The sequence below is a fragment of the Stegastes partitus genome, unplaced genomic scaffold (genome assembly GCF_000690725.1).
Source record: "Stegastes partitus isolate 25-593 unplaced genomic scaffold, Stegastes_partitus-1.0.2 Scaffold412, whole genome shotgun sequence".
Classification (NCBI taxonomy): domain Eukaryota; kingdom Metazoa; phylum Chordata; class Actinopteri; family Pomacentridae; genus Stegastes; species Stegastes partitus.
Window position 1 is genome coordinate 418,043 of NW_007578143.1, and position 21,229 is coordinate 439,271.

At 39.2% G+C, this 21,229-nt stretch overlaps 2 protein-coding genes across 3 annotated transcripts in view; both read left to right on the top strand.

Moving 5' to 3' along the window:
• Positions 1-1,720, top strand: part of cyp20a1 (cytochrome P450, family 20, subfamily A, polypeptide 1) — an 18,164-nt gene extending 16,444 nt beyond the window's left edge. The window contains 1 exon segment of the mRNA XM_008285652.1: positions 1,126-1,720. Within this exon segment, the coding sequence (XP_008283874.1) occupies positions 1,126-1,282 (157 nt within the window). The 3' untranslated portion in view covers positions 1,283-1,720.
• Positions 1,721-3,596: 1,876 nt separating this feature from the next.
• Positions 3,597-21,229, top strand: part of abi2b (abl-interactor 2b) — a 29,952-nt gene continuing 12,319 nt past the window's right edge. For both annotated transcript variants that reach the window (XM_008285657.1, XM_008285658.1), the window contains exons 1-5: positions 3,597-3,734; positions 11,588-11,755; positions 12,349-12,525; positions 16,119-16,225; positions 19,529-19,675. In XM_008285657.1, coding sequence (XP_008283879.1) covers positions 3,618-3,734; positions 11,588-11,755; positions 12,349-12,525; positions 16,119-16,225; positions 19,529-19,675 — 716 coding nt within the window. In that variant the 5' untranslated portion in view covers positions 3,597-3,617. The remainder of the gene's footprint in view (positions 3,735-11,587; positions 11,756-12,348; positions 12,526-16,118; positions 16,226-19,528; positions 19,676-21,229) is intronic.

Genomic DNA, 21,229 nt, shown 5'->3' on the forward strand with positions numbered 1-21,229 from the left:
GCCAAAATTTCCTAAAAATGTCAACAAAATGACTTCAATTTTTCTCAAAATGTCAAAAACTCGGCCATAATGACTTCAGATTTGTCCAAAATCCTACAAAAGTTTCCCAAACTAACCAAAGCTTTTTCCAAAATTGCAAAAAATGTCCCAAACTTTTCCAAAATACCTCAAAACTCGTCCAAAATAACTTAAAACGGGTTCAAAATGATCACAAAAGTTCTAAATAACTCAATAATTGTCCAAATTGGCTTAAGATTTGTCCAAAATGATTAAAGATGTGCCTAACATTATTATTACTACCCAGATTACTTTAAACCTTGTCAAAGTCACATTAAATGATGAATTAAATTTTCCCAAAATGACTCAGAATTTGTCCAAAATGACCAAAATGTCTTTAAAAAGTCAACAATTCTCCAAAGTGACTCAAGATTTTTACAAATTCACCAAAAGTTGTCCATAATGACTTAAAATTAGCCCCTTAAGAGAAAACTAAAGTGTGTCTTCTGTGCAGAAAAACACAGTTATAAAAATTAAAAATTATTAAAACATAAAAAACAAAAGCTGAACTTCTTTGATTATTTCTTTTTCAAAAAAAATTTACAAACCAGAAATTAACAAGTATGACATTTTTCCAAGTGCCTACAGCTGTTAATACTGGAAAAGGAAATGTTTTGTATATATTATAGAATATAAATGAACATTTTATTATTTTGTCTCCTCTCTGCTCTATTTCAACACATCCTGCAGTTCATCTGAAAAGCTGCTGAATTTTCATCTCCTGACTGTTGGTCACAGCTGAGCCACTCATGGCTTCACAGTTTTGTTGAAGAACACAGAATTTATTGTTTTTGACAGAATCTAGTTGAAGAAAACTGTTTGTTTTTGGTGAATTTTAAAATAAGACATGTAGAATAAAGAGATTTTGACCAAATATCACAAGTTTAAGCTTCGATTTGCTTTTAAAAGCTGAAAATCCAACAATTTATGATGTTTTTACACCTTCTTGTGTTGATAAATGCTGTAATTTTAGTGATTTTATTTTATTTTTTAGAGTAGCATTCCTTTCAAACCCACTGGCCAGGTCTTAGGGCTCATGGCATCTCTCTGTGGTTTGCTCCCCTTCAGGTTCGCCTACACCGTCGCCACCGTCCTGCTCAGCTCGCTGGTTCGGCAGCTGAAGCTTCACCAGCTGAAGGGACAAACGGCCGAAGTCCGATCCGAGCTGGTGTCGACGCCGAAAGACGAAACCTGGATCACCGTCAGCAGGAGGAGCAGCAGTTAGTCTGAAACTCCAGGGAGAAAAAAAAGCCACAAAACTAACAGCTTCACTTAACAAATGACCAGCAGAGTATTAAAAATGTTAGAACCACATCCTTTTAACAGCAGCGTGATGGAAATAAAGTCTAATTTGTATGATTTTAAACACAGTTTTCCAGCGTTTCTTTGCGCCGCCGTCGTCTTTCTGGTGCTTCGTGCTGCAGTCGGAGGCCTTAAACGAATCACTGCAGGTCAGATTTGCACTCGCTGAAAGACTCTCGTCTGTTGGAGGAGGGAAACTGAAGCTCTGTGAGAAAAGTCCACTTGTGCCGGTTTCCGTAATTTCCAAACAACTGCCTTTAACCAGAGTTCTCAGAGTCACAAGACGAGTTTGTCAAACAAAACGAGCCTCAGTGTTCTCAGACGGTTCACTTCATCCTTTATATTAAAGATGTATCAAGACTTTGTTTGTTTGTTTGTTTTATCTTGGATATCACAGCTTCCCCAACAAGTCGACTAAAAACATCCAGAGATCCTTTAAAAGACAAAAATTGTATTTTTGATTATAAAAGATCTAAAATCTTAACCACCTGCCTCATAAAGTATCAGTCCGTTTGGATTTTACACGTATTTGTGCAGGATTTCAAGAAAACTCTCCAGAATCAGGTTTTAACGGTTTTGTTTTACACATAAATAGTTGAATCCTTGTTTCATAAAATTACTATAAAACACTGTAATAAATATTTAGATTTTTATGTTTGTGTGATTCTTTAGCTTTTTAAAAACAGGTTTAACATATTTTCCTTAAACAAAGCCTGTACATTTTATTCTGCAGCAGAAAGTCTTGTCAGTGGCAGCTGTTAGGAATATTTTTACTTCACATATGCAAAGATTTTGAATTAAATTAGGTCAGAACTCATGATTATTAATCATTCAGTCGCTATTTTGTTGATTAAATTAATAGTTTAGACTATATGACATTGAAAATGAAAACAAAACACTTTCATTGCAGTTACTCAAGTTGAACAATGTGAATTCAAACTATGTGGCTTAAGTTCTGTTTTTTTATGCAGTTATTCAAGTTGGTTTTCAAAATTTAATATAAATCATTCAAATTAAGTTTTTCATACATTTATTCAAATTAAACAATTTAAATAATTCCATTTACATTTTGTTAAAATTTTGGTTCAACAATTAAAATTCTAATGTGAATTAATAAAATATATTTTAATACAATTATATGATTTGAGCAATTCTAAGACTTAAAAAACCGTTCAAACTAAACATTTTTGAAATTTAAATCATTAAAATTCATTTTTAAATATGATAATTTAAGCTGAAAATTATAATTTAAATCATTTGACTTCTAATTTTAACAAAATTATTAAAGTGAAATAACAAAAATTCATGTATAAATCATTCAAATAAATTTTTTAAATACAATTATTCAAGTTGAGAAATTCAAAATCAAATAAGTCATCAAACGTCCATTTTCAATACAATATTTCAAATGAAACAAACAGAGATTCAAATATAAATCATTACAATCATTGAAAAAAATACAGATTTTCAAATCAAGCAATTCACATCCCAGCATTAATCATTCTAATTCATTTTCTTGTGGCACATATTGGTAGGATATTTTTTCTGTAATGTGTTTCACTAACAGCCTTTACGGATCAAAACAGAGTCAAACTAGTTGATAATAAAAATTGCATTAAAGAGGAAAACATCGGAATTAAAAAAAAATTTAGATTATTAAATAAGACGTTGGGGGGGAAATCTGAAAATTGTCAGTAAAAATCACATCAAAATACGACAACAAATAAATAATTAAAATTATATAATTTTTAATATTTATGTTTAATGTTTTAGTACAACTTGGTTCAGAGCTTTGTTTTTTTATGTCAATAAACGTCTTTTAACTACAAATATTTTAATTCCAACTTTATCTTGTTCAGTCTAAATTCTATTTTCAGAGTCAGCCTGTAGTGTTTCTGTTTCTGTTGTTGGTCTGAGATAACACCATGATGTGTTCTTTTATTTATTTTTCAGCTCAGCTCGTGAGTTAATTGATTAATTGTTGCAGCTCTTAATTGAATATTACGTAAAATAAATTACAGTTGAAGGGGGTGAAATAGGGAGAGTAATAACAGCTTTATTAAGTATAAAATGCTAAAAGATAATATAAAAATACGCCTAAATAAAGCTTCTAAAGGTTTTTATATATATATTTATATATTTGTGGGCTTCTCTGCTCTCCGCTGCTCCCGTGGCGCTGCTGGGGGAGCCCTTGCAGTACCGCACACAGCCGCGGGGGCGCCGGCGAGTCCGCACACCTCTCCGCTAAAGATGTGAAAATGGCGGAGCTACAAATGCTTCTGGAAGAGGAGATTCCAGCAGGACGAAGCGCTCTCCTGGACAGTTTCACCAATTTGGAGCGAGTCGCGGAGTACTGCGAGAGCAACTATGTCCAGGTAGGCTGCCACACACGCGGGACGAAGAACGGCGGAGTTTTTCGTCGGGTTTTTATTTTCGGCATCACTGGCGGCTAACTGATGCTAGGCTAGCTGCTGCTAACGCTGCCGATGCGGTGCAGCCGTGTCAGCTAGCATCTCGGCTAACGCGACAACAAGCCGCTGTCAGGGCGTTTTTACCGCACAGCAAACTCGTAAATCACCCTTTTCCTGCCACGCTCCTCTCAGAGTGTGTCAGCGCTGCTTTTTGGTCCACACTTCCACCGACACGGCGGTGTGTGGGACTTGTACATCCATCGTGGGCTACGCGTTAGCCGAGTAGCTCGTTAGCCAGCTGCTCGGTCCAAATAACCAAACAGGCACCGTGAAAATCAATTTGTGTGCTTCTCTGCGGGATCAATCAACGCCGCGACAGCAGCCAGCGGACCGAGCACCGGCCGGAGATGTCGGACGTGATATCAGGGCAGATTAATGTGAGATGAGCCCCGGTTGACAGCAGATAAACCGCCGTGACAGTATTATAAACACTGATTTATGATGCTGGACTGGAGCACTTGCGCTTCACGCTGCAGCCACATCACACCTGTAATTGATGCTTTTCAGCACCTGGAAATGCTTGTGGCTTCACCGAGATGTGCAGCTGGAGGAGGAAAAAGTGTGGTGTTGCATTTGTGTGTCCGCATATTCAAATATAGCTGCTGATTTGCATGGCTTGTTGGCTTGTGCAGAGGCGTTGTGGGGATCTTTGCACACTGGGGGCTCAGAAATATTTAGGTTTTAACCCGATAATTGCCCTATTTTCAAGAGCAAAAGGAATATTTAATGTGAGACACTCTGTTCTTTGCAAAGTAGGGTCATCCCATCATGCATTTAGCCCATGTTTCACATTAATATCACAGTAAAGGCAGGCTTGGTGGGTGGACTAAGTCTTATTTATGATGATTCACAGTGATAATCATGTGTAAAGGTGCAGCTTGTGACAAAAATGCTTGAGAACCAGTTCCCTGTGTGCTGGTATGTCTGATCAGATATGAACCCTCTGACTTCCAAGCAGTTTCTGGCTGGTTTTGTTTACTACAGGCTCATTTTTACTCACTGACTTCTCATTTTTCACTATAATATAAAGTCCTGCACCTCTATGGAAACACAACAACCACGACGAGAAGTGATAAAGTTATAAAATCATGCATTATTTAAAAAAACAAAATCAAAAGTTTTGTTTGGATATAATAATCAACAAGTGCCAGTTTTGTCCACTGGTGTCGCACATACTGGAATGAACTGCTGGCTCTACAGTCTATTGATATTTTATTTCTTCAATTTGTTTGAATATTTGTCTCCCTCTCTGCTCTGAGTAAACACTGCCTGCAGATCAGTCCAAAAAAAAATCCCTGAATTCTCATCACAGGACTGTCGCTCCCAGCTGAGTCATTATTAGTTTCCCAGTTTTGCCAAGAAGTGCAGAATTTTTTATTTTTTACAGAATGTAGTTAAAGCAAACAGCTGATTTTTGGGCAATTTCTTTTTCAAGACTTGTAGAATACGACTGTCTGTGCACTACCAAGACTCTACACACTAAAGATATTTTATATATAACTCTCAGATTTTTTGTCACGTGACTCTTGGTCACAGCTTCATCATTATAAGCTTCCTGTTTTTGCCAAGGAGTGCAAAATTTTTTATGTTTTGTCAAGTCCAGTTAGAGCAAACTGGCTATTTTTGAATTTTTTTTTCAATGAGGCATGGCGAATAGTGTGATTTTGATGCAACACATCACGATATAAGCTTCGATGTGGTCAGCTTTTCTGATCGAATGGCAAGTCACAGATGACTAGTTCAAGTACCGTAAGAAAACTGCAAAATCCAACATTTCTTTCTGTTTTTACAGCTTCTGGTTCTGATAAATGGTGTAATTGTGGCGACTCTTTAAAGGACAACATGCCTTTGAAAGCCGCCAGATGTTGAGGTTCACCCGTAAAGTCGCACAACACAATAAACAACTAATAATAATCAGACTAAATCTGCAGCCCGTGTTGCTCATAAACGTCTACCTTCGTCCTGTTTTCTATCTGAAAAGCTTCTTCCATTCGAGGCCTTCTTCAATTTTTGCTTTTGTGAGTTAGTTCACCTCTAACCAGGCGGCTCTCTGTGACACACGCTCGCACAGAAACCAGTGTGAAGTCGATCTGCTGCTTGAATAGCCCACACTGGCCCGTCTCATCGCCTGCATCGACTTATTTTCCAGCCTTTTAATGCATGATTGGACTGACGGAGGTGTAGATCCGGCGCTGCGCTCGCTTCCATTCAGAGCTTTTGATATTCTGCAGGTGTGATCTCATCTTTTACAGCAATCTCTCTCGTCCGGGGCTCGACGGGGCGGCTTTGATAGGTGAGAAATTTGGGAGCGCCGTGTCGCCGGGAAGAGGTTTTGACAAGGTGCGATGCTGGAATCTGATGATGAGGAGGGCTGATCGGGTGTGACAGGTCGGCCTGGCGAGGCGGCGGCAGGGCTTGGATGTCGGCGGCTCGCTGTCTGTCTGGCCGGCTGCCCTGCGAGCTTCCCCAGCTGCTGTCAGACGGGCATTAACACTTATAGATTCATCAGGAGGGTATTTCACCTCTTTATCTCCTCCCTAGTTCACATCCCCGTCCTGCTGCGTCGGCCTCTAATCCGGCTCCTCGTGGAGGAATTTCCACCTGTTGAACTTGTATTTTGGCTTTGAGCACGATAAGTGTGTGTGAGCGACGCTTCCTTCACAGCAGACACCAGGAGTTAGTTTAAAAATCCTCGCTTTTTGTCGCCGCTAATGGTCCTAATTTTCAGTATTTTATTTGTTTTATCTTTGCTCTTATAGCTTGTGGCCTTGCTTCATTGTTTTTATACACTGTTGTTCCTTATTTTCATTGCAGCCTAACTTGTACAGCACTTTGGTCGTTTAATGTTTAAACAAACTGGATTTATTTTGACATAATTCCCCCCAGTTTCCTTCCACAACCACCTAAAGGAGAGCGCTTTGCTTAAGTGAAATGTGGGAAGGCTGCTCTTGGAGAGTTTTTCGAGTCGAGTAAAGGTTGTCTGATTCACAGCCTCTGACTGGAGCTGCGTCGTTGCTCATTTCAGTGGGAGTCCAAACGCGTGTCTGCAGAAATTCTCAATGATTTTGGGTGTTTTCCTCGAGTAGACACGGCTGGAGCGAATGGGAAAGCGCGTTGTTTATTACTCATGTTTTATCCGCTCATCTGATTCACCACGACTGTGCCGCTGCCAGATTTAGTGGCTGATTCGGTTTCCTCATCGATTACATATAACTGAATGTTTCCTCCGTCTGTCCGTTACAATATTTATCAGCCGCACCGATTTCCGGCATCATGTTTTCTCACAGAAAATAGATTCCTGTGACTTCCATGTTTCGGCATTGGGAGCATCCTGAGCTACTACATTTAATATTCTAAGGCAAAGATGTAAACTCACGGGTATAAACTTGCTTCCAACATGTTTTTTTTTAAATGTTATAGAACAAAATAAATAAATCTGTGACTGATCTAAGTTGACTCTTGGCTCCTGTCACGTTTTTATTCATTGTTAATGCAATATAAACACAAAAAATACAAAAAATAAAACAAGTAAAGCTGAATTTGTTGGATTATTTAAAACGAATTGTTTTATTTTTTTTAGAAAGCACGTAACTTGGGAAATGTAGTGCCTCATAGAAAAGCAAGAAGATATAAGAACGTAAATACAAGTCAGTGAGCTTCAATAAGACTAGACATGACCTGGTGTTCATGAAAGTGAAATACTGCACATAAAATAAAATGGAAATGAAATGTTTGAGGTGATACTGAAAGAAATGGCGTTGATAGTATTGTTCAGGGCTGCAGGGTGGCGCAGTGGTTAGCACTGTTGCCTCACAGCAAGAGGGTTGCCGGTTCGCCATGTTCTCCCCGTGCAGCGTGGGTTCTCTCCGGGTTCTTCGGCTTCCTCCCATATAAAAACATGTTGAGGTTAATTGGTGATTCTAAATTGTCCGTAGGTGTGAATGTGAGTGTGCTTGGTTGTCTGTCTCTAAGTGTAGCCCTGTGATAGACTGGTGACCTGTCCAGGTGAACCTGCCTTCACCCTGAGTCAGCTGGGATAGACTCCAGCCCCCCATGACCCTAGTGAGGATTAATTGGTGTATAGATAATGGATGGATGCATTATTGTTCAGATATAACAAGAAGTTATACAGTAGTAATAATAAAACTTAAAATAGGTCTAATCGGAGCTCTCCATGAAAAGTTTGAACTGAGCAGGTCTCTAATGGCTCAGGAGCTGCATCTAATTAATAAAAGTTAAATAAAGTCCTAATAAGACGAATGAATCGGCCCTGGATGAGGCGTGCAGCACAGTGCATGTCCTCAACTGCAGCTTCTGCTAATTGCACTTCTTCCAGTGTGATTTATCGTTCAGCCTTAAACTCGGGTGGATTTGCATTCAGCGTCAGGTTCGACGGCGGCGTCACGAGAAATGAGAAATAGCATCGGCGGCTTATTAATAGGTGAGAAATGTCGTCGCTCAGCCCTGCAGGTTTGGTTTTTAACCACAGAACCGGTTAGTCCTCATGCTGCTGCGGCGCTGCTCCCTCCACACACCTTTAAATGATGCCATTTGTTTGCAGGCTTCACCAGATGCTCAGGAATTAAATCGGCAGCACTCTCTGTTTCACATGAAAGGGAATATTACTGCCGAGGATGCTCCTGATTGAACTGGAGGGAACTCCCCCCCCCCTCAAAAAATCCAAAGTAATAAATATCTGACTTCATTCTGATTCAGCTCACAGCTTCAGTGTTGCATTGGCCTCAACAGCACTGTTTTAAAACGCATAAATGCATACATTACACGGATTTACATCTGAGCCGTGGGTCAGTGTCTTTGGAAGTAAGAAGGAATCTATAGGCAGGTTTTGTAGCTTCTCCTGGCTGTCGCAGCGCGGCTGTAATACGAGCTAAAACCAATCAATCAATATCCAATCACGACCCGAAGCCTGCCGCGACCTCGTGTTTGTTTACCGTCAGTGATCAATCTGCCGCGATGCCACAGACGGCGGCCGAAAGCAGATAACGAATGCTTTTGTTTAACGGGCACAGCTAATGATTTTCATTATCAATTAGGCTGCAGATCATTTTCCTGATTAATCAACGCGACGAGGTAGCGAGCAGCGCTGATCGCGGTTTTAAACACCCTCAGATGGCGTCCTGACGGGGTTTAATTTGTCCAGACTTCAGTACACAACCCAGAGGTGGGAGGATGCTCAGTTCTAGAAGCAAGAATCAATAAATGTTTGATTCGATGCATCAGCTCAAGTAAAATCAGAAATGAGCGACTCTGCACACGTTCTGCTCCGTTTATGATTATTTTTATCCCTTTAGTTTCGTTGTATTGACTCAGGAGCAAGAGCGAGAAGTCCAAAGACGTTCAGTCTGCCACCACATATGATAAATAAAAGCACCAAGCATGCAGCAAAACACATGGGGCAACATGTGGGAATCTAAAGCTGGAAAAAGAGTTTGAGAAGAAGGAATCAACAGATGTTTGGCTTGTTTGCTTGAATCTCGGTTGCTTCAGCTTGAGTAGGAGTGAACATCTCTGTATGCGTTTCCCTTTATCTTTATTATATTGGCTATAAAATGGTGATTTTATTTATTTAAACGCTGCCTGCAGTTAAGCTGACCACTGTTTTTGAATTTTTCTCACGTGACTGTTGGTCAGAGCTGAGTCAACAGTGGCTTCACGGTTGCTCTGAGAAATGTGGAATTTTTTAGTTTTTTCAGAATCTTGTTCAAACAAAGAGTTTTATTTTGGTGAATTTTTAAATCAGACTCACGGCTGTATTACCTGCTGCTCACTGCGATGCCACTGAGGGTTTTTTTTTTCCCTTTTGCTTCACTGGAAAGTTCATTTCTGGCATCGAAATCTTTCATAGCAGCAGTTTCTCTCCTGCAAATTGCCGGTTTTAATTTTTTGGATGTGCTTTTTTTTTTGTTGCTCCGGTGCCACAAAGACTTGATTTGATTTAGTCTTTGCGACACAAGGTGACCTCCCAGTGACTCATGTTTGTATTCGGTATCTAGAGGTTTGAACTTTGATAACAGTTGTGTAAAAACGTCTTGACTGCAGCTTTGTTCTGGAAAAAAACTCAACAAATAATGTCAAACTTTCCACTAGAAAGAATAATAAGCCATGCAGGATTTGTTTGATGTTACATTTGAAACAGCAAAACAAATCTTAAATCACACATTGGAATTTGAATAGTCTGGTGTTTGTACTCACTTCAGTAATTATTTAAAACTTGAAAAGATTAGAAGACGTACTAAAAACACTACAAATCACAGTTAATTTCTTATTTAAATTACAGTCTGTATGTTTTTCTTCTTATTCCTACGGCTTTAAATTTATATTCCTCTTGTTTAGAAAGAAAGTTATGATGCAGATTTAATCAGCAACCATTTATATATTTGATTAATAATTAACTTTTTGGTTTTTTTTAAGCCAAACATCCAACACTAGCGCCTCAAATGTTAGAATTAGCTTTTTGTTGTCATATGTATTTAGAAAACTGAACACATATTTGTGTTTTGGATTTATATTTGAGCTGTTTCCAACTGTAATAGCATTAAAACACTACACATATTGGTCTAACAACAGGTTTGATCATTTTTCTTTGTCGTTTTTAAATCATTTGGGTTTTTTTTTCAGAGTCTAAGATGAATATAAATTGATTATATTTGCGTTTTGTTGTGTTGATCAGCAAGCAGCTTGTGGAGATTTCACTGCCATTTTTAATGTTTTTCAGACTTAACATATGAATCGATAAAATACAAAGCAGAGCCATCGTTGACCCTCTGAATCCTGAGCAGCTTCTGGGCACCGTTTACTCCATTTTTACTCACTGTGGCGTCATTTTTCACTGCAAAAAAAAAAGTCTTCTTTGCAGTATGACACAGATACAAAGCCACGAATCCTAAAAAAACAACCTGGAATCAAGATATCCAACAATACTGGGAAAAACAGTTTGGATATTTTACTGTTTTGCATTTTTACAACATCTAAAAACTTCTCTGCACATCATGTCTGCAAAGATGTTTCACCATCAGCTGAATGTATCTTCAACAACGTGCTGCTCTGTTCACTGTTTCTGAGCCGTGCTGCTTTTATTTCTATTGCACAACATGCATCCAAAAACTCTGAATGTTGAGTCAATCATAGATTCTAAATTGCAGCAAGATTTTTTTTGCTTTTGTGCAGAATCTGATAAGTGCAGATGGTTTGTTTTTGGTGAGTTTTTAAACGAAACATGCACAATAAAGCGAGATTACGAAGCAGGATTTTAAGCTGAGATTTTAAGTTTTCTGACCGAATCGTGCCTAAGAGCTGTGTGACTCATTAGAACGTGTAAAATTTCTGCTTTTACACTTTGTGGGTTCTGATAAATGGTGTAATTTTTGTGATTATTTAAATTTCTTTAAAGACCACATGCCTTTCAAAGCTGCTGGCATTTTCTGTGCTGCGCAGGGTGAAGGAATATAATCACTACCTGCAGCCTGAAAGTCTGAAAGAAATTACCTTCAACCTTTTTTTTTTTTTTTTTACAGCATCAAGCGGGACTCGTTTATATTTTACGCCGGGTTTAATGGACCAGAAATGTGCAGAGAAGTGATGTTGGGATGACCTTGTAGAGTAAAGGCTGCCTGTTTAAACGCTATATATTCAAAATGTCCCGGCGAATCTCATCCTCCTCGCTCTGAACAAACAGCATCGTCTGCTCCGCTAGAAAATGCAAATATTCTCAAAGTCAATCTCCTCTTTCTGTTCAGTCTCCAGACAAGCAGAGGGCGCTGGAGGAGACCAAGAACTACACCACCCAGTCTCTGGCCAGCGTAGCCTACCTGATCAACACGCTGGCCAACAATGTGCTGCAGATGCTGGACATCCAGGCGTCGCAGCTCCGCCGCATGGAGTCGTCCATCAACCACATCTCACAGGTGGGGACCGACGCACTCGTGGCACACTTTGCATGAAATAAACGGCTTTAATTTGCAAGGCTTGATAAACGGCGATCAACCAGACTGTCAAAATGTTACTCAAATGCGTCGCAGAATCAGGAAGTTGTAGCCAAAAAGGTAAACAGCGACAAGTTGGTTAAAAAAGTCAGTGTGATAAGACAAATATGAAGCAGTGTTAAGTGGCAGAAGTACTTCCAGTGTGCAGGAAATCAATCAGTATGTCATGTAAGCAACTGGAAATGTGTGTTTGATGCTTTTTGTCCTCTTTTTTGTCACAGCTTTAAAGCACTTTTTAACCCTTATGATCAAGTTTCACCTCCTAAAGCATCAATATCATCAATACTTTTGCATTTAAAGTCTATCAAAAGACCATGTAACAGTGTGGGAAGTTTGTATAATTCAGTACATCTGCATCCAGAGCTGCACGCTGGATTAAAAGATGAAAGATCTTCCTCGACGCTCCAAATTACGAAACTGTGTGAAACACCTCCTTCTGCTAATGAGGCTTTCAGGGATTCAGAGATGAGTGTTTGATTAAAAAAAGCAGTAAATGTGAATCTCGCCTCCCTCAGACGGTGGACATCCACAAAGAGAAGGTAGCCCGGCGGGAGATCGGCATCCTCACCACCAACAAGAACACGTCCCGCACACACAAGATCATCGCCCCGGCCAACCCCGAGAGGCCCGTGCGCTACATTCGCAAACCCATCGACTACAGCCTGCTAGACGACATGGGCCACGGAGTCAAGGTGCCGGATCTGCTCTTTGCTCTTCGTTTTAAAGTCCTGATCACCACAAACTAAACTTGAATTTGCAAAAAATTGATGTGTAGCATTTTACCAGGTACCCACATGTGTTATTGAATAACATCAGCTGGCTCTGCATGTTATAGATGTTTACCAATCATATGTTTAGTTCAACCCTAAAGTCTCTGTATTGTTGTTACCTGGCTGCCACTAATGACTCCATGGTTGTGATGAGGATTGCACTTTTTTTTTGTTTTTTTTTACACAATCCGGTTTGTGCAAATGGTTTATTTTTGGCGTTTTTTTTTTCTCAATGAGACATGTAGAATAGAGTGATTATAATGAAATATTGAGATTTTAAGTACCGATTCCGATATATCGGTGACCACGTCGATATCGGCCGATATTAGTGTATTTTCTGATATATCGGTACCAGTCTGATGAGCACATTTAGCCAAAATTTAGCCGTCTCCAATCATATCTTTAGTTCAACCCTAAAGTCTCTGTATTGTTGTTACCTGGCTGCCACTAATGACTCCTCGGTTGTGATGAGGATTGCACTTTTTTTTTTGTTTTTTTACACAATCCGGTTCGTGCAAATTTTTATATTTTTTTTGGTGGATTTTTTCAATAAGATGTAGAATAGAGTGATTATGATGAAATATTAAGATTTTAAGTTGGGATGCACGATATATTGGCGACCACGTCGGTATCAGCCAATATTAGTGTTTTTTCCGATGTATCGGTATCGGCCCGATGAACACATTTGGCCAAAATTTAGCCGTCTCTGCATTTGATATCGCTGCTATTTCACAGATGTTTTCATCTTATATTATTACTTATATCTTAAAAATATAACAGATCTTAAAGTATGTTTAAATATGTTTTGCTTTTGTTGGACTATGTGGTCTAATTTGGGCTTCTTTTGAATAGCTTTCACCTTCTCACAGTGCTTACTTACACTCATTTTTTGACGTGAACAAAAATTGAGTATCGACATCGGTGATATCGGTTATCGGCGATATCAGAAATCTTAACATCGGTATCGGCCAGAAATTTTTATATCGTGCATCACAAATTTTAAGGTTAAATTTTCCGACCAATCGGCACGTCACGAGGGACAAACACCCACTGAAAAGTTTCAGATCTGATTATTCTTTTTGCACTTTCTTCCTCAGAGAAATGGTTTAATTTTAATTTTTTTAAAAAAAAAAAACAACAACACTCCTTTAACGTTTTGCTGTCCAGGGGGTTAAAAAGTAGACTTTAGTGTAATTTTTCTGTCTAAAACTGCACCGTGTTTCGTGCAGTTTTACGATAAGGCGAAAAGAAAAATTAAAACGTTCACAAGACGGTCTGGAAGAAGTGTGACGTTGAGAGATGGAGTTGTTGTTGTGGGATTATTATGGGCTGCTCACTGCAGAATGAAAAGGACTTGTGGAGGTCAGACACTTAGTATTGTGTTTCAGCGGGTTTCAGAGTCAAGTAATTTAAGAGAGAATCGATGCCCGAGGCTTTTCTCCAGGATGAGAAACTAAAGTCAGCCGGGACACCAAGTCTGTCACCTGCTGCTGGGAACAGGTTTCTGTCTAATAATTATTTTATTTGATAGAACTGTCGGGGTGTCTCCCTCTATATAAAGCTCGTTGCCCACTGACGCCGTGAACAAAGACGAGCTTGTTTGCCAGAAAATGGAATCGCTCGCTGGAAGCTCACAAAGGTTTCAAAGATCAAATTCCTCACAAGTTAACACTGAGCCATTGTGGCCTGAACCTGGAAGCCGGCTCGGCTCTACGCGCCACATGCTTGAATGATTGTTGATTTCCTCTCTTCTTCCTTCACCCACTAATCACCTGATTTCTTCTCTTTCTCTCTCTCTCTGCTTGCCTAATTTTACCTTTTTGTTGTCAACCGTAGTGGTTGCAAAGGTTTAAGGTAAGACTTTCAAAGTAAGAGCCTCCAATCAGAGAGGGGCTTTTGTTGTTGTTGTTTTTTTGTTGTTGTCTTGAATTGCTGTGTTTTTTGTTCTTGTATTTATTTACATTTAAAGTAGGGGTCGACTGCTGATTATTTTCAGGGCATACACTAATATTGATCATCAGTAGTCAATGAGACTGATAACTGATATTTGGAGGGTATGATTAACTCCAGCACAGAACTTTGTAGAAATCTTTTTTATTTATATGCTTTATAGGTTTGAATAAAAACGATTTCTTCAACATTTATCTTAAGTGTTGATTAGTTGTGGCATAATTTAGAACTTGCTGCTGTGTCCAACGTCCACGCTGACAATCAGTCGACCCCTAAGTTCAAGAACTTTGTTTGCTGTTCAGTAAATATTTGCTTTCTTGCTGAGAGTTACATGAGATGCTGCTCTTGTTTCTCACCTACAGCCAGGTTAGCTTAGCTTAGCATGACGGCTGTAACTAGAGGGGGAAATTATGCGTGTAGCAACAAAATATAGCATCATATCAAACACAGAAACACGTTCCTGTGGTTGCTTCTGAATGGCAGTGATTTGGAGTTATTACAGAATATAGCAGCTGGTTACAGGTTGACCTGTAGCGCCGCGTTAGTTGTGATTATTCCTGAGGCGTGTCGAGAACAATAGTTGTAAATAGAGCAAGAGTTCTGGAGGTTTTAGGACTCCCCGCTGTGTTTAAGTTACATCGATTAGAAGGCGAATCGCAGCACCCCGAAATCCTGCAGCAACTATTTCGATTACAATTGAAGGTATGGATGACGCAGAATCTCATAACAGCATCCAACTGCTTCAACTTAACTCGGAGTGCTTAGAAACTTCAACAAATACTAGTTATTGGATTTAATAGAACAATGGAGGTTTGTTTAGTTGAAGACATTAGAGAGGGCACTGAAGGGGCAGAAAAACATTACTTCTTACAGTTCAACCCATCAGTTTCAAGCCCCACACAGCAGAGACTCATCTGAATTCTGTACTTTATTCTCCCCTGAAAGCCTCCCAGAAGGAAATTGCACCTGTAGCCAGAACTACAGCTGTTAATGATTATCAGCTAATTGATTAATTGTAGGATTTGTAGATGAGTTGGTCTTACTGTTTGAGATTTAAGACGTGCAGTTTGTTTGCGTTAAATCCTGCAGCGACCAGAGGAGGCGGTCGCTCAGACGATGGTTAGCTCCGTGTCAGTAAGCAGAGAGCATTGTGGGAGGTTGACTTGCAAATAGACACTGTGACAGAGACTTCTGTGGCGTTTAATGACCTCGGGTTAGAGCTTGATGAGCAGAAGTCGACTAGTACTACGTCCCTATAGCTGAGTGATTGATTTAACCAACCAAACTGTTTAGTTTAGTTTAGAAACTTGGGTTTGGGCTGCCTTCAAATGGATCCCAGTTTATAGTTTGTTAATTAAGGCACTTCTAAGGTGCTGATGAGTAGATTTCTTTCACCTTTTTAACTGAGCCAGGCTCGCTGTTTGCTATCTTCATGCTAAGCTAACTCATTTCTGCTCCACATGAGAGCAGCGTCCATGTCATCCTCGAACTCTCAGCAAGAAAGCAAAGATGGACGATGCTAAAAACGTTCACACTTTAACCGACGCCTGCACCTCCCGCCACAGGCCAGCGCTCAGAACATGAAGGCCGGAGGAGGCGGCGGACTTCCTCGCACCAACCCCCCGACACAGAAGCCCCCCAGCCCGCCCATGACGGGGAAAGGGACCCTCGGGTATGTAAACGGCCCCGGTGCTCTCCGGAGAGCAGAGTCGTGTCCGTCAGGAGGCGAGCGTAGCTTTGGGAAAGTGAACCGGGAGCTCTCCTCCAGATGGTTGCTCACGGTTTCATCATCGCTGCTTTACCTCCCGGTTTAATTAGAGTCCCTGCGGTGGTTTAAGACGCATTTTAGTGTCAGTTTGCTTCACAGCGGTGCTCAGTGCTGCTCGGGCAGGTTTGGGAGGAAAAAGAAAAGCTTCTCGACCTGCTTGTGTTTGTGCAGGAATTTTACATCAAGACAATCTTTCCATTCACACAAACAGAAGTCACACATATTGTAAGAATTAAGGATGAATCCTGTTTGAACGTACTCTGTTAATGACAGATGAGCCACAGGAGTCCATGTTTTATCACTAGAAGTTTTATTTATATTCACACAACTTTGAGCTTTTACAGCTTCACACTTCAGACAGAGGAAGCTTCATTAGCTGTGTTCCCAAAGTATGTTTTAATTTTGAAGCATCAGGTTAAAAAAGTAAATAAAAATGGCAAATTTCATTTTTTTTTAAATGCTTGAGGTGGTTTTGAGTTCTTCTAAAGAGTTAATACGCTTCAAAAGGAGTCAGCTTTATGCTTCATTGACTTTCTCCTTGTGTTTTTTAATAGTTGGTCAAAAGTTTTTTGTTTGTTTTTATCTTCCTCAAGGATTTTTTAGCAGCTGACGAGCATTGATTTTATTTTTCTGGCTTCTTCTCGTGTTTATTACAGCCACAGTGACACCACACATCCTGGTTTATTTTCTCCAAAGAAAAGTTAAAAGTAAATTACGTAGAAATAAATTAATCCAGGACAGGTTTTGTCTGAAAAATGTTTATGACAGATCTAAAAATGACCAACAATCCATTCACAAGTGATTTTTTTTTAATCTACCAATCAAAGTATTTGATTCATAATTCCAGATTTAGCTTATTAGGGTTCAGTTTATTTCAATGGGATATATAAACTGTGTAGTTTACTTTATGTGACTGTTGTTAAATGAGTGAATTTAAAAATATTCATGTGAAAATCAGCGAGTTTATATCACGTAGGTTTTATTTTGAAAACCACCTTTTTTTTAGAGACCTTATGTGGTCCTCTCTCACCCTAAAAATGAGCATCAGGGTGCAGATGGAGTAAAAACTTTCTGAGCTCATGAACGGTTTTTGATGTCGCCTGTTGTGTGTGTCTGACTGTTGAAGGTGTCTCTTCATCCCACAGGGACTCTGCTAGTAAATGTTGTGTTCTTCTGGGAGCTTCCCTCGGCGTCGAGTGTGTGTGTGTGTGTGTGTGTGTGTGTGTTTGTCGTGCGACTGTCCACCCCTTCACGTCGAGGTGTGTTTGTGTGTCCGTCCCTCCAAGACGCATGTCGATCAACCGCAGCTCCATGATGCAGCTCCTGCCGCTCCTGTGGCTACGGGCGGACATCTTTCCGATTTTTCTTTATCCTCCTCTTGTGGTTTTTTTTATTAATTTTCTTATGATTTTTTTCTTGAATTTTACTTTCGGTTGTGTGTTTTGTGACCCAGCTCGCCCACTCCTGGCTGCCCCATATTCCTCATAGCAACGTTTTGCCATAGCAACAGTGCTCAGAGATGGGTCACCCCACTGTGTCAGCTGGGAGATCCACATGCCAGCGCATCTTTGCAGGCCCACATCAATAAATCTCAGGGTCATGTTTTTTCTTTCTGCCCCCCACTCCCTCCTCCCTTCATGGTGAAAACTTGAGGACGTCATTAGCATAGCGCTGCTGTCGGGTTGAAAAACCGCGTCCCGTGTTTTCGCTTAATGAGTTTGCAGGTTTCTGGTTCAGAGTATGTGGGCAGTGTTGCTCAGGAAGACAGATGGGAATTTAAAAACTCGCTGCTGCTTTTCATTACTTTAAGGCCCCTGAACAAGCCGTCGTTTTATTGAGGAGGAACACCACATCTGTCTCGTCCGAAACACAAAGAACTCAAACGGCTTTCTTCGTAGAAACAGAATAATTTAACTCGGTTCTAGTCAGAATTTAATAGTCAGAGCTCTTGCGTTTATCGCTGAATTATGAGCTTAAAGTCAGACGAGTGTAGAGTTTTGAATTCTTACAAACAAAAGTTAGAATTTTGAGTTTAGTGTCAGAGTTTTGGAAGTAAGAATTCGGCATCAAAAGTCAGATTTTTTATTTTTTTAAATAGCAATTTCTGTGTTTAAACACTTAGAATTATGGAAAAAAAATATTTTAAACCAACAGTCAGAATTTTAAAAATCATTTCTGAGATTAAAGCTAAGATATAAAAGTCAAAAATTTCAGTGTAAAGTTAGATTATTCATTCAGACTTAGAATAATGAGCTTAAAGTCAGAATTCTGACAAGAAAAAATTCTAAATCCTGATTTTACTGTCAGATTTGTTTATATTAAAAACAAAAATCTGAATTATGGGGGATTAAAAGTCGTAATTTTTATTGTCAGGGTTCTAATTTAATTTTAAAGTATCTATATTTTTAATAATAATAAAAACAACATAGTTTCTAAACAAATTTCTATTTTTTTTATTATTAATTTTTAGGTCAGAATTTACAAAAAAAAAGTCTAAAGGGGAAGCAGTCAGAATGTTGCCAGAATATTGACAAGTTAGAATATTTAGTTTAATGTCAGAGTAAATAAAAACAAACTAATTCTGTAGTTAGTCAGAATTCTGATTTCTACCTGTTTTTTTAAATAATTATTTTGTAGAAATTTCTTTTTGTTCTCTTAAGTTCTTGTCAATAAAGACAAATCATGTTGATCAGAGTTTAAGCTTCCAAGGAGGCTGAATACGTCTTATAGACGCTGTACGTGGCTGAAAATATGCTTGAAGGTTCAATAAGTTGATAAAATCTTTCATCCACAACAAATTAAAGTAAATTTTATGTATTTTTATCCAAAGCTGTGCAGAAAAACCGATTCAAACGTGATGGAGATAAGAAATGAGCACAAATGACTCAGTTAGAATCATTATTTCTGACTTGTAGATATAATAATATGTGATGTAATAGCTTTAGCGCTGAAGCCCGGTGCTGTGAGCGTTCACCTGACCTGGTTTCCGTCCGACAGCGGCGCCATCGTGTCGTCCTTCCTGACTCCGCCCCCCCACCACCTGGACCTCAGCCCCGATCTTCGCCACCTGTCATTCCCCATATTTTAAGTTTGCACTTGTTTGTTTCTTGCTCTCCTCCTCCTCCTCCTCCTCTTCCTCCCCCCTTCCCCTACACTTCTCTGTGGATGTCTCCCCCCTCGACTCCTGTCCTCCTGACCCTCCCGCAGGCGACACTCCCCCTATAGGACGCTCGAGCCGGTGCGTCCACCCGTTGTCCCTAACGACTACGTCTCGAGCCCGACGCGCAACATGGCGCACCCCCAGCAGAGCCCTGCACGCACTGCATCCGTTAATCAGAGGAACCGCACGTACAGGTACCCCCCTCCCCTTACCCAGCATGCCTTTCTACACTTTTGAAACAAGCCCACTTTTTCCTCTCCTTCCTCCCCCTTTTCTTCTTCTCCTACACTTGAACAATGCGAGCCAGCTTCTGAGCATCTTTACCCTCCTTCTTCTTCTTCTTGTTCTCTGAAATGACTCCTCGCAAGTACAATCACTTTTACTCCCCTCTCTCTCTTTTTTTGTATTCAAGCCTGAGCTTATTATTTAATGGAAGATGATTGGAGCCTCTGAAAAAAATGTAAATAAAAAACTCAGAATTGTGACTTTTTCTACTGACTTTGAACTCGGATTTATAACATTTAGGTAAGAAATCAGAGAAAAAAATCAGATGTTTGAATTTAAAGTCGGAAAAAATACAAAATAGTAAGTTCTGCTTTTTTTTTTTTTTTTTAAAGAAAATTTTGATTTCTTTAAAAAAAAAAAAGCAAAGAAAATGGCTGATTTTTAAACATTAAAAATTTAGAATAAAAGTCAAGCTTCAGAAATTTAATGAAGTCAGAATTTTAAAAACTCTAAATTTCAAGAGAGAATTTTTAATTAAAAGGATTTTTTTTTTAATTCTGTGAAAAGTAAGAAATGAAAAAACAAATCAGAACTATGAGATTTCAGTCAGTTTTTTTTTTCTATTAATCTGAAAACAGATTTCTGTAACAAAAAAAGCATGTTTGTCAGAATTTAAAAAGTTAGAGTTAGTTTTTTGTTTTTTTTCAAAAGTTATAATTCTAAGTCTAGTGTCATTTATGTAAAAAGGGAATTCTGAGTATAAATACTAAATTCTGAAATAAATAAATAAAATAATTCAACATTCTAGAAAAAAAGTCAGAATTTTACAAAAGTCAGTATTTTTAATTCAGTGTCAGAATTTTAATCATTTCAGATTCTAAATTTCACGTCAGAATTGACAATTTGAATAAAATCTTTCTTCGGAGACAGAATTTTGTTTTATTTTAATTTTTGCATTTTTAAAAAAAAAATTAGTGTTAAAAAAAAAAGTCACAATTTTGGGGAAAACAACAGATTAAAAAAAACAACAAAACTTTAGAATTTTTGAATCAAAGTCAGATTTCTGATTTTTATCCTTTTTTTCCTGAGAAAACAGAATTTAAAAAAAAAAAAGTAAACTCAGAACAATGTCTGATTCTGAGTTTAAAGTGAGAATTCTGGGAAAAAAAGGTCGACCATGTTTTTTCCAGCGGCCCTCGTCGTCCTCCGGCTGTTCTGACCACGTCAGCGTCGCAGCTCTCAGGTGAAACAACGGCTGATTTTAAAGCGCTCACCTGTTTGCTCTGCTCGCTGCTCAGATAAGGACAAAGAAAGGAGGCTGAGGCAGAGATTCTGAGCTGTATTTAGCACGGCGAGACGCCGGTTCCTATGGTAATAGTCATTAAATAGGCAGCGTCGCCCCCACAGTCCTGTCAACCAGTCAGCTCGTCTCCAAAGACGCTTTCATCCCGACCAGAGTGATATTCATAGATTCCTCTGTCTGGCCTGAGAGCAGTAAAAGCATCGGGGTTTGAGGGGGAAAA